General features: G+C 39.2%; 1 protein-coding gene across 7 annotated transcripts in view; it reads left to right on the top strand.

The window, feature by feature from the left end:
- Positions 1 to 22,175, top strand: part of PPP1R42 (protein phosphatase 1 regulatory subunit 42) — a 46,070-nt gene that overhangs the window by 19,266 nt on the left and 4,629 nt on the right. For 3 of the 7 annotated variants that reach the window (XM_061438918.1, XM_061438920.1, XM_061438919.1), the window contains 3 exons: positions 6,342 to 6,459; positions 8,813 to 8,944; positions 15,962 to 16,093. In XM_061438918.1, coding sequence (XP_061294902.1) covers positions 6,342 to 6,459; positions 8,813 to 8,944; positions 15,962 to 16,093 — 382 coding nt within the window. Of the gene's footprint in view, positions 1 to 6,341; positions 6,460 to 8,812; positions 8,945 to 15,961; positions 16,141 to 22,175 lie in introns of those variants that run through there. The other 4 variants (XM_061438923.1, XM_061438922.1, XM_061438921.1 and 1 more) reach the window with 2 other exon arrangements.

Genomic DNA, 22,175 nt, shown 5'->3' with positions numbered 1-22,175 from the left:
TATGGACCTTTGTTGGTAAAGTGATATCTCTGCTTTTTAATACGGTGTCTACGTTTGTGATAACTACTGTAAGCAGTAGATAATTAATAAAATAAATATTATTCTACTACAAATGAATTCCCCCAAATATCAAAATGCCTTTAAGAGCAAGGACTTTTTGTCTATTTCAGGATGCCCTAGAGCTCAGGCCAGTGCCTGGCACACAGTAGACACCTACTACGTGTTTATAAAATGAATGAATACAATAACAATTTAAAATATTCAACCATCTGGGGAAGGAATGCAAATCATTTAGTAAGTTCCGAAGGCTGAGATACACCAGAAGTTGCTTTTCCTTCCCATAGAGAAAAGATACTCACATTGTGAGGATGAAATCTCAAGTTCTTTTGCTTCCAGCAAGAAGATACACACAATTAAAAACACTGATACACAGCTTCTTGGATGTCTGAATACAGACTTGCCTAGGAGTCATTTGGAATGTGCTTTTATGGTCATTTTAAATCATCCTCCGAAGGCTTAGTCAAAGGGCAGGAAGGTTAGCATCAGAATATTAACTTAGTTCTCTTTATATATTCCTGGGATCAGCGTCTCCATTTTTTGGCTTTAATTTTTCCATTCTTTATACTCATTGATCGAAGTTGCCCCAAAGCTGCTGACATCAAGCCCTGTGCCATGGGAGAGAAAGCTCAATGTGCCATACATAAAGTCACTGACATCCATCCTAAGAGTCTTCAACAACAGACAGCTTTGTGCCATGGGGAAAAAGAAATGTACATCATTAGAGAATTCTAACCAAACCACTATAATTACCGATGGCTTTTAGCACTCAAACCAGCTGCCCTTTATTTGGACACTGTAGGTTCCTCAAATGCATCTACAGAAAATACATGAAATAAAAAAATGAAAAAAATAATGGTCCCTTAGGATGATTGCATAAGGACCTGGAGGAATCTGGGCAAATAGCTTCTGTCCTCCCTGCTATTTGGGATTTCATTTCCTTCCCTCTCACCCACAGCTGCCACGGACTCCTTCCCCCAAGATCTTCTAGCCCTGCCAGCATCTCTCCTATTCCCTAGTCCAAAGTCCAGGCAGAGACTCCGGGTGAGGGAGACGAGGTGCGGGTAGAAGAGGAGTAGAGGAACAAACAAAATAGAAGATAAATCCTGTCTCTCCATTCTATGTCTGCAGCACTTCTAATCAGCAGAATTTTCAAAACAGTTCCATATAATCTCTTGCTTAAAACTCTTGTTCTGCTTCTCACCTCAGATCCATTCATTCATTCAGGCATTCACTATTTCTTCTTTTTCATTCATTCAGAACACCTACCATGTGGCAGCACTTGCTAGACAAAGGGGAAGACAATAGTGAGCAAAAAAAAAAACAGATCCAGTCCCTGAACTCAAAGATCTCTCAGCATTGAGAGGAAGAGAAACATTAAGCACATAACTATCCAAAACATAAGTAAAATTGTACCCCAGGCAAGTGCTATAAAGGAGCAGTATGTCGCTCTGAAAGCCTATAACTAGGGGAACTACCTTAGGGAGCTGAATGAAGGCTTCCCTTAGGAAGGCAGTGCTGAGCTGAGCTCTGAAAGAACAGAATGGCTTACCAAGTAAAGAGAATAATGTGCAAAGGCCTAGGGGCAGGTAAGAGTAGGACTCAGGGAGCCTGCAAGAAAAGCCATAAAGGATGCAGTCAAGTAGGGTAAGTTGCTTCCAAGAACTGAGACAAAGAAAGTACAAAATTGTCAATGTATTGCTCAGTGGTAATGTTAGTGGTTCCTGATCAAGCGCACCAGGTTGTAAGAGTGCCCAGTGATTGAGGAAGCAGAGGCAGTGACCAAGACCCTTATAATTCCAAGTGTGGTCCTAGAACCAGCAGCATCAGAAGTGCAGAATCTCAACTTCTGCCCCCATACCTACTAAACCAGGACCTGCATTTAAACAAGAACCCTACATGATTCATAAGGACATAAAAGTTAGAAAAGAATTGGTCTGGACTACTATTTAAGGAAGTGTAGTGATGGTGGGTAAGAGATAGGATAAAGCCCAGAGGAGGTGGAGAGACTGGAAATCGAAGAGAAGGATGATCCCAAGAGTAGGAGGCCTGTGGAGAGAGGAAGGGATGAGAGAACTAATTCATTTGGGAAAAGAGGTAGGACTTTTCCTTTGCTGATAAAAATTGGAAAAACGAATGGAAGAGGAAGTGTGAGACCAAAGGCAGAAAACTGAGAGAACTCTATGCTAGATGACCCAGTTCTCTTTAATAAAAATGGCGGCAGAATCAATCACTGAGGAGAAAGAAACATTTTAAGCCAAATAATAATCCATACTTTAGAAACTCCCTTTTTTAACTCATAGAGCTCTAGTTTAAATATTTTCTTTTGACTAGTATTTATTTGCATTTTTTCCCTGGTAACTCTTTTAAATAAGAATGAGACAATGGAGACTTCCTGGCAGTCCAGTGGCTAGGACTCCATGCTCCAAATGCAGGGGGTCTGGGTTCAATCCCTGATCAGGGAAATAGATGCCACATATAGTGCAACTAAGAGTCTGCATGCCACAACTAAAGATCTCGCATGACTCAACCAAGACCTAGCACACCCAACTAAATAAATATTTTTAAAAGAATGCAACAATGTATTAACCATTTATAATAAAACCTGGATTTCTGCAAGTAACTTGATGAGCCATGAACTAGTAAAAGGCCAACATTATATATCTTGCTGATACTATTAAATCAAATAAATATCATGGCTGCAAAAATGTATAACAACTTGAAAAAAAGTTTAATCTTTACCTTCAGTTTTTATGTCTGCAAAGTTTGCTAAGTCAATAAAATGATCTGAAAAGTTCATCTCCCAGTCAGATATATCAGTCAGTGATTTACTTCATTAGTTTTCTGATGCCCATTTATCATGAGGTAAAGCATTTTAGAATGAACAGTGGAAATCAAAAATTTGACGTGCTTGCCTTTTATAAAATATTTGACTTATAAGATACAAACAAATAAACCACTATAGCCTGTCATGTATTTCCAGTTTCTAATTTATTCAACCTCTGCTCAATATTGATCCTGACAAGCAAAGTAACTCAAAAGATAAATTTATTCACTCCACAGTTTAGTCAGGAACAAGCCCAAAATTATAGATTTTCCCAGGCAGATGATGACAGGCAGTCACAGGGATGACAAATGGCTGTCTTTAGATTTAGTTAGGACAGTTGGGCTAGACGTTTCCAATAAAGATTGGCGCATGCTGGTCAAATACAGGTTCATCAGTGGCCATCATTAATTGCAGCAAGAGCACTGCCAGTGCAGCACGCTCCTATCCTAGAGCTTAGACACCAGCCCTGCATGGGAAATAAAATCAGCTCCTTAGTATTTTGCAGCACTCCTCTAAGTGATAGCATGACATGATCATTTATCATACCGAGACTGTCCAGAGAAGTGTCTGCTCCCTTTAGCAACTTACTGAAGGGCACAAAAGTGAAAGCATTTTATGAAAGACAGGAAGGCAATGCACAACCAGAGCGTATCCAAAAGGTAATCATATTTCAACACAGGATTAGTTTAGTCTTAAATAAACATACACTGGGAGGAGGAGTATGCTGAGGGCCATTTATCAAGTGATGAACAATTAATAAAAACATACAGGACTCTTTATCCATATAAATTTTAAAGTTTTCTTATTGCTACTATAATGGGCATCATATTCAACACAGTACAAAGATGCAATGCATAGTTCCATCCTTCCAGAGGTTTTTAAACTAAGAGAAATATAATTAAATTCTCACAGAAAATTATGGTTGCATCAAAAGCTGTGGAACAAATGCTGAGAAGAGGGCATAACCCATGACCCAGGACTGAAGGATGAAATTAGAACTTTAGAAGAGAACTTTCTTTTAAGGCATCAGTTACTTGTCAGTGGATCAGAACCTGACTCTCTCTTAACGTCACTTTTTCTCTGTGTTGACCAAAATTAAGAGAGAAGTAGCTCAGGGGTAGCAGGGCAGACAAAGAGGCAGAGAAATAACACATGTATTCCCTATCTGCTCTGCCTCACACACTTTACATGCCACAGCAACGAATACTCTAATTACCCTCACTTTATAAATGAGGTCACAGACTTGCCTAAGGTCAAATAGTAAGAAGTGATGTCAGAAAGTTTAGGATTGCTTGTACAATTGCTTATACAATTCCTTGTATTTTTCACATAACTTATTTATTTGAATCCATCGGAGTCTAGCACAAAAATTAACCCGTAACTCAATACATACCTGATGAATAATGAAGTAAGCAGAACTAGAAATACTACTTTATATGGGAAGACATTGGTCTCTGAAAGATTAAAGTGCTCTGCAGTAGGTTCTGAAAACCCAGCTGTGCTTCTAATTATTCCCCAAAAGACAGCATTTCTTCATGTAGACACAGGCACCTATCTGGATGTTCCATTTTTGTTACCTCCTTTTACAGTTTTGGGAGGATATTTAATATGTAGAAGGGACCTGCTACCAAAGCTTCATGGTAAATATATATTCTAAAGTCTAAAGAATAAATATAGTCTTATTATATGAGTTTTTTTCCAAAAATGGAAAAATGAAATATCTAAGCAACAGTAAACATGGATCAAGCAAGAATAAGGTGAAAGATACAAATAGTTAAATAGATATACAATGCTAAATAGTATCCAGCTTTGAAGGTGAGGAAATGCTATGGGGAATAAAAATACCAGCCAATGCATTAACAATTACTTTCAGCTTAGAAATTAAGAATATGTATGTATAATTTGTATTTCCTAATTTTTCCCTTATAACCTATGATAAGTTTGGTCTTAGCCTGAAGAAAACAAAAGAATCATAGGTGTTTGCCTGCTGCTATCCTCTGGAACTTTTATTAACTTCGTAATTCTCATACTCATATTCTAATGAAAAGCAGTCCTCTTGGATATGCACAGTATCATATGTATACAGCAGTGCTCAGAAAACCAAAAGCTCTCCACAGAATTAGTTATTATCAGTATTTATTATTACTGTCAGCAAAACATTTGCTTTAAAATAATGGTTTTGCCCTATTGAAGGTAGTTTTCCCTTTTTTTGCCTATGGCCACTGAATTATTAAAAATCAATCATGGGCAACAGAGGAGAAAGAGGGAAGAAAGCAAGGAAAGGAATGACAGAAAGACAAGACATTGGAGAAAGACAGTAACACTGGATTGAAAAAAAACAGGGAGAGAGAGGAGGTGATGAGGGCAAACAGAAAGCTTGTTCTTAAAGGTGACTAATCTGTTTTTCTCACATTTAGTTGGGTTTTCAACCATAGAACAATTTAATCATCCCTTTAAATATCAATAAGCTGATTTTCTTAAAAGCTATTAAAACATGAAAATGTTTATGATGCACATAAAACAAAACTGTACACACAGTATGATTGACAATTAAAAAAGAAATCCCTATGCTCAAAAAAGAAGACTAGAAGGATACATAACACATTAAAAGTGATCTTTGGGACTTCCCTGGTGGTTCAGCAGTTGGGAATCTGGCTGCCAGTGCAGGGGACGCCAGTTTGATCCCTGGTCTTGGAAGATTCCACATGCCACAAGGCAACTAAGCCCGTGTGCCGCGACTACTGACACCATGCTCTAGAGCTGGTGATGCGCAACTCCTGAGCCCATACGTCACCACTACTGAAGCCTGTGTGCCCCAGAGCTGGTGCTCCACAAGAGACGCCACCACAGTGAGAAACCTGCCACCGCAACTAGAGAGTAGCCCCTGCTCACAGCAGCCAGCGAAAGCCTGCACTCAGCAACAAAGACCCAGAGCAGCCAAAAAGAAATATTTCTTAAGTGATCTTTGGGTAATAAACACACATGGGATTTTTTTCTTCATTTTCTCCCTTTGATACATTTTTTATAGGTTTTAAAAGGAAAAGCAACTATATTGCTTGCAATGTCAATGGACTGCTTACTTACTACTCCATAATGGCCTTAATCTGTAAACTTCCATAAACTCTGCTAAGAACAAGGCATCTTCTGTAGCATGGATAGCCAGAAAGGCAAAGTGTTTCCTGAGATACAGGTTGGGTCCATTTAAGCTAGTGTGACAGAGTACAATTCTGTGGTCCTCAACTCAGGACCTTACTTTTTGTCTCATCTTTAGCCCCTTCTATTAATACTACAGACCATTTCATCAAAAAAAGATGTATTGTACATCATCTAAGTACCTGGCACTGAGCTAGAACTCCATGGAAAATAGTAATTACCTTTAAAAACAGTTAACTGACATGAAAAAAATATTGATAAGTATGAAATACCTATGTCTTGCTTTTTTCTCCTCTAATTATAGGATTTGGAGTTTTTACTGAACAAGTTGATGAAGCTGTGGAAAATGGATCTAAATAGAAATCCTGTTTGTCTCAAACCAAAATACAGAGATAGACTGATACTGGTGTCCAAATCACTGGGTACATGTTTCTATTATATTAATATAATTTTCCTAGAGAAAGAGACTTGGTTAACTCTTTAGTTAATGTATCAGCAAGCCTTCAGAAATATGAATATAACATCTGGACCTACAAAAATGGTCAACTTTAAATTTGATATTTTAATAAGAACAAAAGTTAAAATTGAGAAATAAAACATGAAAAAATATATTCTGTTCAGAAATAAGATATCAAACACTTTCTTTAAAAAAGAAAATGTGGCTGTTACCAACAAAAAATATTTAGTCATAAATGTGTACAACTTGTTGACCTTTTGCCAAGTTTTCATTGGCACAAATCCTCTGAAGATGCCACGAGACTCTTGGTTCTGTAGGTAAAACTGATCAAAGTTTTCATTGCTTGACATTTGCCAAATGGCGCCTTAAGAACTTTCCTTTCATTTAAAATGGGAGCAAAGTAGGGAGTCACTTTATGAGACCCTTACAAATAATAACACTCCTGAATATGCACTATATAAGGGAAAATGGACGAGTGCTCTTCAGTAGGGACCAGCTTACACAGTATCAGAAGGATAAGCACTGCCCTCTCACAGAGGAGATTGTGGGAGAGTTTCTATGACATGCTGTGTGTGCATGCATGCATGCTAAGTCACTTTAGTCATGTCCGACTCTTTGCAACCCCATGGACTGTAGCCCACCAGGCTCCTCTGACAATAGGATTCTCCAGGCAAGAATACTGGAGTGGGTTTCCATGCCCTCCTCCAGAGTATCTTCCTGACCCAGGGATCAAACCCATGTGTCTTACATCTCCTGTATTTGCAGGCGGGTTCTTTACAATATTCTCAGGCTTCCCTTGTGGCTCAGCTGGTAAAGAATCCACCTGCAATTCGGGAGACCTGGGTTGGATCCTTGGGTTAGGAAGATCCCCTGGAGAAGGGAAAGGCTACCCACTCCAATATTCTGGCCTGGAGAATTCCAGGGACTACACAGTCCATGGGGTCGCACTGGACTCAACTGAGCAACTTTCACTTTCACTTTCTTTAACACTAGCGCCACCTGACATGCTGTACTTGGGCATCAGTTCAGTCAGTTCAGTTCAGTCGCTCAGTCGTGTCTGACTCTTTGCGACCCCATAAAAACTAACCAACCATTTCAAAACTCATGGCTGTAGTAAACCTTGGTTAATCACAACGCTAGTACAGTGGTTCTCTTGAGGGAAGGAGGGGTTGACAGGAGGCGTATCAAAAGTATCCAAAATGATTTTTCAAAAAACACATATGGGAGGATCACACCCTGCCTACCCTTTACCCCATCAGCCAAGAGTAGGAAACAGAGAACACACAGGAAGAACGATCATGTATATTAGGTATATTTTTAAAGTAAATTACTTGTATATTTATATTTAGAATACTATGATTCATTAAAAATTGTCTTTAAAGAAAGACATGATAAAATGTTCACAATATAATATTTAAAAAGTAGGATGTTAATACTATATAGAGTTCCATTTCTATATAATATACACATATATACATGGTACATACCTAGAAAACAAACCAATGCTAAGAAATATACTCAAGTATTATCAGTGATTTCAGTGATTATTTCGGGTTGTGAAATACAGGCGATGTTTTGCTTTTTTCCATTTCTTTGAATTTTCCAAATATCATACATACAACATACAAAAATTATTTGTGTAACTGAACATGCTCAATTTTCAAAACTTTTAAAAGGAACAAAACGTTAAAATAGCTGAAATTTCAATTCGTAGAATAAAGAAGCCAGCTATGTGTATTATTCCTATTATTTCCTATATCTTAATGTATGTACTTTTAAAATACCATGTTACATATATAAAACTTATTGACATTAACATAAAATATACTTTTCTTTTTCTATGAATAACCGTAAAATTATTAAATATTTAATTTTTGTTAAGTATGACATTTTTGTTTTGTAAAATAACAATGTAACTTATGCTTCAAGAAGGGCAACCAGACATCTAATTGTTTATAGTGATTCTGTTAGTCATGGAAAGGAGAGATATGGATAGTAATTACAGAGTCATTTTATGTTTTTGCCATCACGTTTTAGTTGTTTATAAAAAGCACATATTCTTTTTGAAATCAGAAAAAATAAAAATAAAAGCTCAACATAAATTGTACAAATACAAGAAGTTGTATAAATAAGGTATTTTAAAAATAAATTTATTTCAGTCTAGAGTGTAACTTAAGTTCATGTGCCCTAAACCAGTGGTATATATATTATATATGTATTATAATATTTATGTATTATATAGTAATATTTATGTTGTACTGATAGCATTTATAACATGTATATATTACATTTTAAACATATATATTGTTTTTCTCTAGAATTCCTTGATGGAAAAGAAATTAAAAACATGGAAAGACAATTCCTAATGAATTGGAAAGCATCCAAAGATGCCAAGAAAACCAGCAAGAAAAAGAACAGTAAGAATGAGGATACACATAACTCATGCAACAGTAAGTAGGCCATCATTCATAGTCAGTCACTCCTACCAGCAAAAGGAGTATTATACTCAAGAACAACAACAAAATGCCAAAAATTAGGAGGGTTTGTTTCATTTTTTTAATGGGCTTTTTTTCTTAACTTGATTACAATTTCTAGAAAAAATTTCCTATAATGTTTATATATAAAAATGGTAGCTACTATCAAAAAAAGCTATGTTTAGTTCATACTGAGTTATAATTATGTTGGCTATATAAACAGAGAGCCATGAGGGTGGGGGAAATGTATAATTTTATATCTGGCAAAAGTGCATGGGGACTTCCCTGGTGGTCCAGTGGATAAGACTCCACGCTGCCAATGCAGGGGGCCCAGATTCCACCCCTGGGCCCTAAGGGAACTAAGATCTCATGTACTGCAACTAAGCCCACACATGGCAACTAGAGAAGCCTGCGTGCCACAACTACTGAGCCCATGCCGCAAGGAACAGTCCATGTGGTTGGTGCAACGAAGACCCCATGCAGTCAAAATTTTTTAAAAAGTGAATGATACTAGTTATCTAAATGGTGAAACAACAATCAGCTATATAACTTGTGAAACTGAAGTCACAAGTATATTCATTTAGTAACAGCACAAAAATCACATTTTCATCAGGATAAAAAATAAAGATGTATCACAATCATATATGTGGCCTATACTTGGTGGCCTGTCCCCTTTCTTAAGTACATACCCTATCATTTGAATATTTTGATTATAATATGCCTAAGGTGGTGTTACAAGGATATGGCAACCTCCCGAGTATAGCCTAACTAATGAAACTAACTAGCTAAGTGTAATGTGTAATAATCATCTTTACCATATTGGGGAGTATCCTAGAATTCACTCTTCACCAATTCTGTAGTCAACAATATTGGAATGAGCCACTTCCTCTGTTCCATGTTCGTTTTCTAGTTCCACAGCTAACAGGATGGAGACATGGGAAGAAGTGAGACCAGGTGAACAGGGAAAGAGGAACTAAAACAGTGTAGTGTGGCTTTATGCATAGACAGCATATCCTAGGAGCTCTATCACTCTAGGACAAGGAGGTTGAGGTGAAGAGAAGGAGGTGGAAAGCTCTGATGATTTTGCCATATTGTATCCACTGAACATGAACTGTTACTTTTATCTCACGAGTGATGATACTGTATTGGCAATATGAATTTCTCAAGATTTGAAACTTATAAAATGGACAAGAGGCATTTCCCCCTCTGCTTATATGTGGTTGGCTGTGAAGGGCAAAACTAGACTCAGGGTAAGGATTTACCTGTTTTCAGTATTACCTCAAAGATGCCAAAGTACAACCAAAGCAATGTTGAGAAAGATCAATAAAACTGAAGGGATAATGCTCCCTGTTTTCAAGCTACAGTTGAACCCTGAGCAATGAGGAGGTTAGGGGCACTGACCCTCCCCAATCTCGAAAATCTGCATGTGATTTTACAGTCAGCCCTCCATATCTTTGGTTCCACATCTGAGGATTCAACCAACCTCAGATCATGTAATACTGTAGTATATACTATAGAAAAAAAAATTCATGTAAAAGTGGACCTGAGGAATTCACACTTGTGTCATTCAAGGGTCAGCTGTATACTGCAAAGCTACAGTAATCAGGGAGATCAAACCAGTCAATCCTAAAGGAAATCAGTCCTGAATATTCACTGACTCATTGGGAAAGACCCTGATGCTGGGAAAGATTGAAGGCAAGAGGAGAAGAGGACAGCAGAGGATAAGATGGTTGGATGGCATCACTGACTCAGTGGACATGAGTTTGAGCACACTCTGGGAGATTGTGAAGGACAGGGAAGCCTGGTATGCTGCAGTCCATGGAGTCACAAAGAGTTGAACATGACTTGGTGACTCACCAACAACAGTAATCAAAACAGCATGGTACTGGCACAAAAATAAGACACATAGATCAATGGAACAGAATAGAGAGACCAGAAATAAACTCACAACTATACAGCCAATTAATTTACAACAAAGAAGGCAAGAATATGCAGTGGGGAAAAGACAGCCTCTTCAGTAAATGGTGTGAGGAAAACTAGACAGCTACATGTGAAAGAATCAAACTGGACCAGCTTTTCACACCATGCACAAAAATACACTCAAAATGGGTTAAGGTTTACTCCATGTAAGAGCTGACACCACAAAACTCCTAGAAGAAAATATAGGCAATGAATATTTTTTTGAATCTGTCTTCTCAGGCAAGGGAAACAAAAACAAACAAATGGGACTACTCCAAACTCAAAAGCTTTTACAAAGTGAAGGAGACTACCAACCTGGTGAGAAGACAGTCTAGTGATTTTACAAAGTGAAGGAGACTACCAACCTGGTGAAAAGACAGCCTAATGATTTTACACAGTGAAGGAGACTTACCAACCTGGTGAAAAGGCAGCCTAGTGAATGAGAGAAGAAATCTACAAACGACAGGACGTATAAGGGGTTAATATCCAAAATACATAAAGAACTCACACAACTTAGTATCAGAAAAACAAATAACCCAATGAAACAATGAGCAAGGACCTGAATAGACATTTTTCCCAAAGAAGACATACAGTCAACAGACAAATAAAAAGATGCTCAGCATCACTAATCATCAGAGAAATGCAAATCAAAACCACAATGAGATATCACCTTACACCTGTCAGAATGGCAATTATCAAAAAGGCAAATTACAAGTGTTGGCAAGGATGTGGAGAAAAGGGAACCCTGGTGCACTGTTTGTAGGACTGTAAATTGGTGCAACCACCATGGTAAACAGTATGGAGGTGCCTCAAAAATTAAAAACAGAATGGACCATGTGATCATGTGATCCAGTAACTTCACTACTGGGTATGGAAGAATCGATGAAGAAGATGCAATATATACAATGGAATATTACTCAGCCATTAACAATATGAATAGTATCTTACCACTTGTGACAACATAGGTGGATATTAGAGGGTATTATGCCAAGTAAAATAAGTCAAAAAGAGAAAGGCCAACACTGAATGATCTCATATGTGGAATCTAAAAAACAAGGCAATGAAAACAGACTCATACAGAAGAGTGGTTGCCAGGAGGAGTGCGATGAACAGGTGAAGGGGATTAAAAGGTAAACCTCCAGTTATAAAATGAATAAGCCACAGGGACAAAACATATAGCACAAAGAATATGCTCAACAATATTACAATAACTTTGGATGAGGACATATGGTTACTAGGCTTATTTGTTGTTGCTGTTCAGTCACTAAGTTGTATCCAACTCTTTGTGACCCCATGGACTGAAGCACACCAGGCTTCCCTGCCCTTCACTATCTCCCAGAGTTTGCGCAAACTCATATCCATTGAGTCGGTGATGCCATCCAACCATCGCATCCTCTGTTGCCCCCTGCTCCTCCTGCCCTCCATTTCTCAGCAACAGGGTCTTTTCCAATGAGTTGGCTCTTCCCATCAGGCAGCCAAAGTACTGCAGCTTCTAGGCATATGGTGGTCATCATTTTACAATGATACAAATGTCAAATAACTATGTAACACTCCTGAAGCTAACAAGATATTATGCATCAATTACATTTCAATAAATAAATAAATAATTTCAGGCACACATTTTTTGATTGCACTTTACTGCACTTCCCTGATACTACATTTTATACAAATAGAAGGTCTGTGGCAACCCTTTGTTGAGCAAGTTAATTGATTCCATTTTCCCAACAGCATTTCCAACAGACGTATTTCCAAAGAAAACCTACAAATGGCCAATGGGTATATTTTTAAAATGTTCAATGTCACTAATTAACCAGGAAAGGCAAATCAAAATCACAATGAGATATTTCCTCATACCTGTCATAAAAACTCTTATCATATGACAAAACAACAACAAATGTAGGTGAGGATGTGGATAAAAGTGGAACCCTTGCATGCTGTCAGTGGGAATGCAAAATGGTGCGACCAACATGAAAAAAAGTATGGCAATGCCTCAAGATTTAGAAATAGAACAACCATATGATCCAGCAATCCCACTTCTGAGTATATCCAAAAGAACTGAAATCAGGATCTTGAAGAGATGTTAACACTCCTATGTTCATTGCAGTTGGCTATTACTATTCATAATAGCCAAGATGTAGAGACCTAAATGTCCACTGACGAATGAATGGATAAAGAAAATTAGGTATATACAAACAACTGAATACTATTCAGCCTTAAAAAAAAAAAAGAGAGAAATTCTGTAATATGAAACAATGTGGATGAACCCTGAGGATATTATGCTAAATGAAATATGCCAGTTCCAGAAAGACAAATACTCCATAATTCCACATATATGAGGTATCTAAAATAGTCTATTTCATAAAATCAAAGAACAGAATGGTGGCTGCCCAGGGCTGTGGGTGGGAGGGTAATGGGGAGTTACTAATCAATGGATATAAAGTTTCAGTCAAGCAAAATGAATAAGCTCTAGAGATATGCTGTACAAAGCTGCACATGCATGCTAAGTCACTTCAGTCATGTGTGACTCTTTGCAACCCTATGGACCATAGCCCACCAGGCTCCTCTGTCCAAGGGATTCTCCAGACAAAAACAGTGGAGTGGGTTGCCATCCCCTTCTCCAGGGGATTTTCCCAACCCAGAGATCAAACCCATGTCTCTTATGTATACTGCACTGGCAAGCAGTTCTTTACCACTAGCACCACCTGGGAAGCCCACAAAGCTGGGCTAGAGTCAACAATAATGTATTTATTGGACATTTAAAACAGTAACAGGGTAGATTCCATGTTAAGTGTTCTTACCACAATTTTTTTTTGAAAAGCCATATGGAATGCTACAAAGTACAGAAGCGTCATTTCATACCTTATTGTAGTTGCTATCATGATAACCATTAATAATTTAAATGGAAAGCACTCCAGTCTAGGAAGCCAAAAAGAGGGGCAAAGGAAGAAAAAAGAACCAATATTATCGTGCCAATCATTTTAGATCTTTATATGCATTACTGCTTTAATCATTTTACCTTGTGGGAAAAATTATATCCATTTTTCAGCTGAGAAAGCTGAGTTTTAGAAAGATGAGATAACTTGTCTAAGGTCACAAAGATAGCAGAAAGTGAAAGTAAAAATGTTAGTTGGTCAGTCATGTCCAACTCTTTGCAATCCCATGGACTGTAGCCTGCTAGGCTCTTCTACAGGCAAGAATACTGGAGTGGGTTGCCATGCCCTTCTCCAAGGGAATCTTCCCAACCCAGGGACTGAACCTGGGTCTCCCCCATTGCAGGCAGATTCTTTACCATCTGAGACACCAGGGAAGCCCAGTAATTAATCAAAGTTATCTGACTTTATCAAAGAGCTTTGGTTTCTAGTGATTACTGTATTGATGACCGGTGGACAACGCATGCTTGGACATAAGGACAATAATGTCTGCCCTACTTAGAAATTCACTTCGGTTTGGCAGGAATTTAGAAAAATCTGCAACTGTATAAATGCATGATATGTAAACATATAATTTTTGCAAATACAAAGAAACTAGGGAGAAAAATGAGACTATATTATGAAAGAACTTTGAAATTGTATAAGTATTCAAATAAATTATATTATTTACTCTATTGAAAAATAGACTTTAAGATCAACTAAATTAAATTGAAATTGAAAGCTGACTACCTGCAATAGAAATTATCAGAGTTTGCCTCAGGCGTGTGCTAAGTCCGACTCTTTGTTACCACGTGGACTATAGCCTGCCAGGTTCCTCAGTCCGTAGGGTTCTCCAGGCAAGAATACTAGAGTGGGTTGCCATGCGCTCCTACCAGGGGATCTTCCTGACCCAGAGATTATACATTTAACATCTTTTGGCTCCTGCACTGCAGGTGAATTCTTTACTGCTGAGCCACCAGGGAAGCCCTTTTCTCAGGAGTACTTAGGTATTTTCTCTTGGCCATTTATAGATATCCTTCTTTCTTGTCACCTACATGCTTCTGTGAACCCTTTGCAAACAAATGGTAGTTCCTGAGCCTCCCAGGCTTACAACCGGTGACCTCCCTAGACACACGCATGTAACACACAGTAACTATGCACCTGGCCGATAGCTTGAACTATGGTCTTCATGTAAAGTCTCTCTGTTATTGCTGCTCAGGAGAAATGGAAAGCGTGAATTAAAGTCTAGAAGATACATTGTGCTTTTGAAAATCTACAGTATACCTTCAGGACTTTAGAAGAGTTAATATGAACCATTTAAAGATACCTCTGCACAACCAAATACATTGTAAGTGAAGAGGAATTCTTAGGAAGATGGTCATTTTTAAATTTCCTGACCTTTGACATATTTTTGGTAGCCCTGTAAATTTGGAGCTCTATAATAATAAAATTACAGGGATTATGTCTTTAAACTTCAAGGATCTTACAATAAAAAATCTTGTCCTTAATACAGTCTCAAAATCAGAAGTAGTCAAATACTTTAACGAAGTTCAAAATATCTTAATAACTTTCAGCATTTACTTTTGTAGTGTTTTGATGGAAACATTCATTTATTCACTTAATAAACACTTGTTGAGCACTGCGGATATGCCCAAGATTATGCTAAGCTCTGAGAATTAGAGTTGATTAAGGCAGTTTCTACTTAAAAGAAAAATCATTGCTAGAAAGTTATGAGGATCTATAAACAGGGAAATGATGTTAAGTGTGGAAATAAGGTATGAACAGATTACAAAAACTGTAATTGACTAATCTACTCCCTAAAGGTTAAACACACTGAAAAAATAAACACATAACAGCAAAACACAAGGGTAGTTAATATTAATTAATGTTGGTATACCCATTTTATCTATGAGAGTTGACCATGAACTTTCCTGTGTGGGTTCTCATGTATGAAAATCTGTCATATTTTATCTTGGACATTAACTTTTTATTGGTTTTGCTATGAAACTATTTAGTCATATTTAATTCCATTTCTCAAAATATAGTCTAATGCTGTTCTATGTCATGTTTACAATTTAGTTATTAGTTTCAAAGCAGAATGCTTTTAATTCTTTGTACGCTACAGGTAACTTTGAAACAATGCATCACATAGTTCCTGTTTATTACCCAAAGGTGGGTAAGCCAAAATTAGTTTTTTTCTCTGACATACAGAGATTTCTTGCAAATGGAAATGCAGCTCCAGAAAGCTCCCAAGAAGGTAACTCTAAAATTATTGATGACATGGGGTAGGTTCTTTCAAATACTTCTGTGTGATTTATGTTTTGGCGGGAAGGATGGGACACCCTCACTGTCAACAACACAGAGAAAGAAAGGTCCTCCATCCATCTTCTAGTTCTCTGTTCTCGATTCTTCTTGACCAAGCACCAAAAAAAAAAAAAAAAAGTTCACTGTTCACCTGCCAAAACAGTCATTAAGTTGCAGTGGTTCAGGAAGAGCTGGGACTCACAGACGAGATATGTCAACTGGAATAAAGCAGGTGACTCAGGCAAGTCCCAAAAGCAGCAGGTAAAGATGTCTAAATGAGCAGGGATAACAGCAAAGGAGCCTGAGGCTGAGATGGTAATGATGGCCCATTGGTGAGTAGAGGGCATCTGGTGGTGGAAAGGAAGGAGAAGCCACAGCACGACAGGGAAAGGCTAGTTTCACCACTTCTCCAACCCAAACGTTCCTAATTTGGGGTCCCAGAAGGATGCATTAAAAGTTTCATTAGGTTCTCAAAGAGATATATGATCTGAAAAGTAGTTTAAGAATCACTATTCTAACCTCACGTGCGTGCTAAGGCCCTTCAGTCATGTCCCGACACTTTTCGACAACATGGACTTCAGCCCTCCAGGCTCCTCTGTCCATGAGATTCTCCAGGCAAGAATACTGGAGTGGGTTGCCAAGCCCTCCAGGGGATCTTCCTGACCCAGGGATCAAATCTGCATTTCTTAGGTCTCCTGCATTGGCAGGCGGGTTCTTTACCACTAATTCTAAACTTTGATTATACACAAGGGCTTCCCAGGTGGCATATACGTAATTTCAGTTCAGTTCAGTTGCTCAGTCATTTTCGACTCCTTGCGACCCCATGAATCACAGCACGCCAGGCTTCCCTGTCCATCACCAACTCCCGGAGTTCACTCAGACTCACGTCCATCGAGTCTGTGATGCCATCCAGCCATCTCATCCTCTGTCGTCCCCTTCTCCTCCTGTCCCCAATCCCTCCCAGCACCAGAGTCTTTTCCAATGAGTCAACTCTTCGCATGAGGTGGCCAAAGTACTGGAGTTTCAGCTTTAGCATCATTCCTTCCAAAGAAATCCCAGGGCTGATCTCCTTCAGAATGGACTGGTTGGATCTCCTTGCAGTCCAAGGGACTCTCAAGAATCTTCTCCAACACCACAGTTCAAAAGCATCAATTCTTCGGCGCTCAGCCTTCTTCACAGTCCAACTCTCACATCCATACATGATCACAGGAAAAACCATAGCCTTGACTAGATGGACCTTTGTTGGCAAAGTAATATCTCTGCTTTTCAATATGCTATCTGGGTTGGTCATAACTTTTCTTCCAAGAAGTAAGCGTCTTTTAATTTCATGGCTGCAGTCACCATCTGCAGTGATTTTGGAGCCCAAAAAAATAAAGTCTGACACTGTTTCCACTGTTTCCCCATCTATTTCCCATGAAGTGATGGGACCAGATGCCATGATCTTCGTTTTCTGAATGTTGAGTTTTAAGCCAACTTTTTCACTCTCCACTTTCACTTTCATCAAGAGGCTTTTGAGTTCCTCTTCACTTTCTGCCATAAGGGTGGTGTCATCTGCGTATCTGAGGTAATTGATATTTCTCCCGGCAATCTTGATTCCAGCTTGTGCTTCTTCCAGTCCAGCGTTTCTCATGATGTACTCTGCATATAAGTTAAATAAGCAGGGTGACAATATACAGCCTTGACGTACTCCTTTTCCTATTTGGAATCAGTCTGTTGTTCCATGTCCAGTTCTAACTGTTGCTTCCTGACCTGCATACAGACTTCTCAAGAGGCAGGTCAGGTGGTCTGGTATTCCCATCTCTTTCAGAATTTCCCACAGTTTATTGTGATCCACACAGTCAAAGGCTCTGGCATAATCAATAAAGCAGAAATAGATGTTTTTCTGGAACTCTCTTGCTTTTTTGACGATCCAGCGGATGTTGGCAATTTGACCTCTGGTTCCTCTGCCTTTTCTAAAACCAGCTTGAACATCTGGAAGTTCATGGTTCACGTATTGCTGAAGCCTAGCTTGAAGAATTTTGAGCATTACTTTACTAGCGTGTAAGATGAGTGCAATTGTGCAACTGAGCATTCTTTGGCATTGCCTTTCTTTGGGATTGGAATGAAAACTGACCTTTTCCAGTCCTGTGGCCACTGCTGAGTTTTCCAAATTTTCTGGTGTATTGAGTGCAGCACTTTCACAGCATCATCTTTCAGGATTTGAAATAGCTCAACTGGAATTCCATCACCTCCACTAGCTTTGTTCGTAGTGATGCTTTCTAAGACCCACTTGACTTCACATTCCAAAATGTCTGGCTCTAGGTCAGTGATCACACCATCGTGATTATCTGGGTCATGAAGATCTTTTTTGTACAGTTCTTCTGTGTATTCTTGCCATCTCTTCTTAATATCTTCTGCTTCTGTTAGGTCCATACCATTTCTGTCTTTTATCAAGCCCATCTTTGCATGAAATGTTCCCTTGGTATCTCTAATTTTCTTGAAGAGATCTCTAGTCTTTCCCATTCTGTTGTTTTCCTCTATTTCTTTGCATTGATCGCTGAGGAAGGCTTTCTTATCTCACCTTGCTATTCTTTGGAACTCTGCATTCAGATGCTTATATCTTTCCTTTTCTCCTTTGCTTTTCACTTCTCTTCTTTTCTCAGCTATTTATAAGGCCTCCCCAGACAGCCATTTTGCTTTTCTGCATTTCTTTTCCATGGGGATGGTGTTGATCCCTGTCTCCTGTACAAGGTCACAAACCTCCGTCCATAGTTCATCAGGCACTCTATCAGATCTAGTTCCTTAAATCTATTTCTCACTTCCATTGTATAATCATAATGGATTTGATTTAGGTCATACTGAATGGTCTAGTGGTTTTCCCTACTTTCTTCAATTTAAGTCTGACTTTGGCAATAAGGAGTTCATGGTCTGAGCCACAGTCAGCTCCTGGTCTTGTTTTTGCTGACTGTATAGAGCTTCTCCATTTTTGGCTGCAAAGAATATAATCAGTCTGATTTCAGTGTTGACCATCTGGTGATGTCCATGTGTAGAGTCTTCTCTTGTGTTGTTGGAAGAGAGTGTTTGCTATGACCAGTGCATTCTCTTTCCAAAAGTCTATTAGCCTTTGCCCTGCTTCACTCCGTATTCCAAGGCCAAATTTGCCTGTTACCCAGGTGTTTCTTGACTTCCTACTTTTGCATTCCAGTCCCCTATAATGAAAAGGACATCTTTTTTGGGTGTTAGTTCTAAAAGGTCTTGTAGGTCTTCATAGAACCGTTCAACTTCAGCTTCTTCAGCATTACTGGTTGGGGCATAGGCTTGGATCACCGTGATATTGAATGGTTTGCCTTGGAAATAAACAGAGATAATTCTGTTGTTTTTGAGATTACATCCAAGTACTGCATTTCGGACTCTTTTGTTGACCATGATGCTACTCCATTTCTTCTGCGGGATTCCTGCCCACAATAGTAGATATAATGGTCATCTGAGTTAAATTTACCCATTCCAGTCCATTTTAGTTCGCTGATTCCTAGAATGTCGACGTTCACTCTTGCCATCTCCTGTTTGACCACTTCCAATTTGCCTTGATTCATGGACCCAACATTCCAGGTTCCTATGCAATATTGCTCTTTACAGCATCGGACCTTGCTTCTATCACCAGTCACATCCACAATGGGGTATTGTTTTTACTTTAGCTCCATCTCTTCATTCTTTCTGGAGTTATTTCTCCACTGATCTCCAGTAGCATATTGGGCACCTACCGACCTGGGGAGTTCCTCTTTCAGTATCCTATCATTTTGCCTTTTCATACTGTTCATGGGATTCTCAAGCCAAGAATATTCAAGTGGTTTGCCATTCCCTTCTCCAGGGGACCATATTCTGTCAGACCTCTCCACCATGAGCCTCCCGTCTTGGGTGGCCCCACACAGCATGGCTTAGTTTCATTTAGTTGGACAAGGCTGTGGTCCATGTGATCAGATTGACTAGTTTTCTGTGATTATGATTTCAGTGTGTCTGCCCTCATGTTAACAGTGGAGTGAAGCAAGCTCTGGCTTTGCTTTGTATTTGTTTTTTATTTTTAGTCCATCGTTGAAAGGTTTTTATAGTGCATAGAATGTATACTTGTTGTTGTTTAGTCATTAAGTTGTGTCCCACTCTTTGGGACCCTATGGACTCTAGCCTGCCAGGCTCCTCTGTCTATGGGATTTCCCAGGCAAGAATACTGGAGTAGTTTGCCATTTCCTTCTCAAGGGGATCTTCCCAACCTAAGGATCGAACCCGTGTCTCCAGTATTGGCAGGCTGATTCTCTACCACTAAGCCACCAGGGAAGCCCCATATCATGGTAGTCACTATGTTATAATAAAGGGCAATAGCAAATTTCATTAAGAAAGTAATCAGAGCCAGTAGATGTACTTTGGAATGGATTTCCTTTTTCCAGAACTGCTTGATGAGGGTCACATGGGCTTGTCATGAGACACTCTCTGAAGGGTCCAATAAAGGGATGGTGACTCAGCATTCCTTAATGGAGCCCACCTGAAGAAGACCCATGAACAACAGTGCTGCTACCCCCATTCCCTGAAGAGTGGCTTAGGCTTGTTGAGAGAGGCCTAAGGGGGACAGAGTCCTATAAGTCTGGAAAATGCTTCATCTGGGGACAGGAGATAGGATACGTAAGGAGTCCTAGTTTGGATCTTGCTTCCTCTCCATTCACACACACACAAAACAGAAGTTGTGTGTGAATTTGCCATACCTGATTATGTCCATTGCCATCAAAACCGTAGCAAGTTTGTTCATAGCACCCCAAGAGTTTCTTAAAGATTTACATAACTCAACGTCAGTTCCACAACAGTGTTCTTGCATTTTGTTTCTTCGCCAAGCATTTTGAAAGGTCTTGCTAGTGTATCATCAAGGTGGAAAAGAAAACAATAAAAACGGACACAGCCTCAGAAAACAATATTGGTAAATCTGTACATTGTCACACATACTGTTAGATCAGTTGTGAGCTGTGGCACGTACTACATATTCTGCAGCCCCAAACAAAGCTCTGGTCACTAGGACTGCACTGACAAATCCTACTTCCTAACTAGGAATGCTAAACACAAGCTAAATGCATTTTCAACTACCAATACTAAGTACTGTTGAGATAGGCTACCCTAAATAAACCACCAGCATAGAGGGGTTCCTGTGAGAAGAATATATTGTCCTGCTTTTGCCACTGTCAGTGAAACTGATTATGTTCAATCCTGATTCTTAAGTTTTATTTTGTGAAAAAGTATTACATAAACATTTTCATTTTTAATTTTCATTTATTTATGTTTGGCTGTGCTGGGTCTTCCGGAGAAGGCAACGGCACCCCACTCCAGTACTCTTGCCTGGAAAATCCCATGGATGGAGGAGCCTGGTAGGCTGTAGTCCATGGGGTCGCGAAGAGTCGGACACGACTGAGCGACTTCATTTTCACTTTTCACTTTCTAGCACTGGAGAAGGAAATGGCAACCCACTCCAGCGTTCTTGCCTGGAGAATCCCAGGGACGGGGAGCCTGGTGGGCTGCCGTCTATAGGGTCGCACAGAGTCGGACACGACTGAAGCGACTTAGCAGGAGTGCTGTGTCTTCATCACTATGTGGACTTTTCTCTAGTTAAGGAGAATGGAGGCTACTCTCTAGTCGCAACATGCAGGCTTCTCAATGTGGTGGCTTCTCTTGTTGTGGAGCACAGGCTCTAGGGTGCACAAGCTTCAGTAGGTGTGGCTCCCAGTCTCTCCAGCACAGGCTCAATAGTTGTGGCACACGGGCTTAGTTGCTCCACGGCAGGTGGGATCCTCCAGGATCAGGAATCAAAGCCATGTCTCCTGCATTGGCAGGTGGATTCTTTGCCCCTGAGCCACCAGGGAAGCCCCAACATTTTCTTTTAAATATCTTTTATCTCCCCAGGGCACATTTTCACTGAGGGCATACCAAAACATTGATTTGGTTATCACAAATGATTTAAGTCTTATTAAATGGAAATATCACCAGTTAATATCACCTTCAATCAAAGGTGACCAAACCTATTA

The sequence above is a fragment of the Bos javanicus genome, chromosome 14 (genome assembly GCF_032452875.1).
Source record: "Bos javanicus breed banteng chromosome 14, ARS-OSU_banteng_1.0, whole genome shotgun sequence".
Taxonomy (NCBI): domain Eukaryota; kingdom Metazoa; phylum Chordata; class Mammalia; order Artiodactyla; family Bovidae; genus Bos; species Bos javanicus.
This window is presented reverse-complemented; position numbering and strand designations above follow the sequence as displayed.